The 2,801-nt window shown below is 56.3% G+C and overlaps 1 protein-coding gene across 1 annotated transcript; it reads left to right on the forward strand.

The window, feature by feature from the left end:
- The first annotated feature begins 517 nt into the window (after window positions 1-517).
- Window positions 518-1,900, forward strand: LOC136561205 (metallothionein-1). Its single transcript, XM_066557400.1, has 3 exons — window positions 518-670; window positions 1,013-1,078; window positions 1,633-1,900. The coding sequence occupies exons 1-3, from the start codon at window positions 640-642 to the stop codon at window positions 1,725-1,727; spliced, it is 192 nt and encodes a 63-aa protein (XP_066413497.1). The 5' UTR covers window positions 518-639; the 3' UTR covers window positions 1,728-1,900.
- Window positions 1,901-2,801: the final 901 nt, after the last annotated feature.

A 2,801-nucleotide genomic window follows, 5' to 3' on the forward strand; every position in this document is an offset into this window, starting at 1 on the left:
GGCATGGCAGGCTCTGGCCAGGCCAGTCCAGCTTGTTGCTGCTCCTGCTTGCAGGGAGGGTGTAGGAACCAGAGGACAGGGTCTCAAGCAGGGACTGAATCCCTGTCAGCTCATGGTGCCAGCTCCCCATCACCCCACTGTGCTAGCTATGAGAGGAGGGGACCGAGATTTCCTAGCAGTGGTGGCACTTCCTGGATTAATGTATCCCCCAAATCAGATCGGTAGATTGATTTTGGCATCAATCAATCAATCAATCAATCAATCAAGGGCTGGACTGTGGGGGCTCCCTGGGTGCACCCCCTCATCCCCGTGGAGTGCAGCAGCACTCCTGAGACAGGTGTCATCTGTGTGATGAGATGTGGCCGTTCTCTGCACATCCCTTCCAACATCTCAGCAGAGAGCGGGGGTCGCCCCCAGCCCTGCCTGTGCCGGGGAGCCCCGGGTCACGCTGCGCCGCCCGGCAGTGAATCAGCAGCGCCCGGGGCAGGCGCCGGGCTGAGCCGTGCGCAGGCTGCAGGGGCGGAGGTTTTGCACTCGCTCTCGGCTGCCCAAGGATAAATAGGAGGCGGCTGCGAGTCCTGCCAAAGCTTCCTCCCGTCGCCCAGCGCGTCCGACAGCAGGCACCCAGCCCAGCCAGACATGGACTCTCAGGATTGCCCTTGTGCCACAGGTAAGGCAGCGTTTCCTTCCGTCCCGGGGGGCAGCGGGAGCCGCAGCATCCCGGCGGGAGCACGGACGCTCCCGCCCGCCGGCCTCCTCCGCCATTCCCGGTGCTCTCTCTCGTACGGGCTGGGCCAGCAGCTGAAGTCCTCTCCCAGCACTGCGGTGTCACACTGGGAGCATCTCACTGGAAAGCGGCTGGGAATGCCGTGACTTCCCCTCTGAGCGAGGCTGAAGCATCAGAGGATGCTCGGAGGACAGGCAGTGCGGTTCCCCGCGGATCTCTGGGTTGTTGGTATCCCCTCCCACCACCTCTTCTCAACCTCTTTTTCTGCTTTTCTCCCTGTTTTAGGTGGCACCTGCACCTGTGGGGACAACTGTAAATGCAAAAACTGCAAATGCACATCGTGCAAAAAAGGTAAGAGGGATCCCTGAGCCCCCCGGGGCGGGGGGAACAGAAACACTCAGAGGGTTTTCATTACACATCTGTGTATGCACTGAATCAAATCAGTCTTAGCATTGCCAGTGGCGAGTTTATTCCTCACATAAGGTTTTTTGTCCCCCAAAGCAGCACAGTGTGAATCCCACTCCCTCTCCAGGCAATACAAGTCACTCAGTACCACCTAAACCTGAGCATTCCCTCAATAGCACCTCAGGCTCAGCACAAGGGGATGCTGGGGAGGAAACTGGCACTGGGATTTCTTCTGGGTGCTCCTGATGCTGTCACCCACAGCAGAGGGACTGGAGGAATCCTAATGAACCCCCGGGGGTACCCCACTCTCCCCCTGCCTCTCCTGAGCCAGCCCTGCCTGCACAAACACCCTGGAAGCCACTGCCAGGAGCTGGGATGCTGCTAAAAGGGAACAACACGAATACATGGGAGGTCTCCAAAACAGTGAAACCTCCCGAGCCCCAGCCTGACTTCCTGAGAATGTCCTTAATTTTTATTTTTTTTTTTTGTCTCTCCCACAGGCTGCTGCTCCTGCTGCCCAGCTGGATGTGCCAAGTGTGCACAGGGCTGCGTCTGCAAGGGGCCCCCCTCCGCCAAGTGCAGCTGCTGCAAATAGGAGACCCCTGGCTGCACATCTGGGGGTGATGCACATCTGGGGGGGCCAAAGAAGAATAACCTTATTGTGTATGTCGGTTGTCTTTTTTTTATATATGTGTTCAGATTTCTTTAGTGTTTGTCACTTTGACGTGTAATAAGCTACCTAAATAAAGTGATATGTATATAAAGGTGCATGAGGAACTTGGCACTTGTGTTGGGTGCAGCAGTTTCCCTGGGGAGCGGGAGGACAGTGTGTGTGGGAGGTCATGGCAAAGAGCCTGTGTCTTGTTTTTGCTCCTGTCTTCTACTCTTGGCTCTGGTCTCCCTACCAGTAGTTCTCTTGTTTTAACACTTTCCCTACACAATAAGGGAATTTTCCACTCCCCACCACCCTCTTGTTACCCAGGGGCAAATCCCATGCTGTCTCCTCCAACGAGAGATCCTCGGGGCTAATGAGCAGCTCGTTATTACAAGCTTTCACTGTAATAAGCACCCCAGCCCTGCCCATTTCTAGGGGGAATGTTTCCACGGCAGGTGGGGTGGCAGAGAAACAGGTTTAGTTTTCCTCCTGGCAGTTTAGTTGAACTGGCTGGTAGAACCACATTGCTTATCCCCCTGCCACCTCTGCCAGTCTGGCTGGGTGCTCCTGGGTGCTCCGGTCACCTGGTGCTCAGGTGACCTGGTTCTCCACTGTGGGGTGCAGTGCACACAATGGGGTGTGATCCCCACAATAGGGTGCACTGCCTGCAATAGGGTCCAGTGCCTGTGATGGGACGTGATGCCCAAACCAGAGAGTGATGCCCATTGTGGTTTGCAATGCCCATACCAGGATTGCAGTGATGGGATGTGATGGGGTGCCATGCCTGTGATGGTGTGGCATGCCCACAATAGGATGGGATGCCTATGCCAGGGTGCAAACCAACAATGGGATGTGATGCCTGTGTCAGGGTGTGATGCTCACTCTGCCCAAGCACAGCCATGCTGCTGCCAGAATGCTGTACCCAGGTGCCCTGTGCCACCCTGCTGCTTCCCAGAAACATGACAGGCTCTGCCTGTCCCCACACACCTCAAATGCAGGCATTCATGATCACTT

This window comes from Molothrus aeneus, chromosome 11 (assembly GCF_037042795.1).
Source record: "Molothrus aeneus isolate 106 chromosome 11, BPBGC_Maene_1.0, whole genome shotgun sequence".
Lineage (NCBI taxonomy): Eukaryota > Metazoa > Chordata > Aves > Passeriformes > Icteridae > Molothrus > Molothrus aeneus.

What these genes read in the sequence shown, in the direction of transcription:
- LOC136561205 (XM_066557400.1), top strand. Translation starts at nt 640, where the DNA reads ATGGACTCTCAGGATTGCCCTTGTGCCACAG. An exon ending in GGATTGCCCTTGTGCCACAG is followed by an intron (nt 671 to 1,012) that starts GTAAGGCAGCGT and finishes TCCCTGTTTTAG; the next exon opens with GTGGCACCTGCACCTGTGGG. An exon ending in ATGCACATCGTGCAAAAAAG is followed by an intron (nt 1,079 to 1,632) that starts GTAAGAGGGATC and finishes TCTCTCCCACAG; the next exon opens with GCTGCTGCTCCTGCTGCCCA.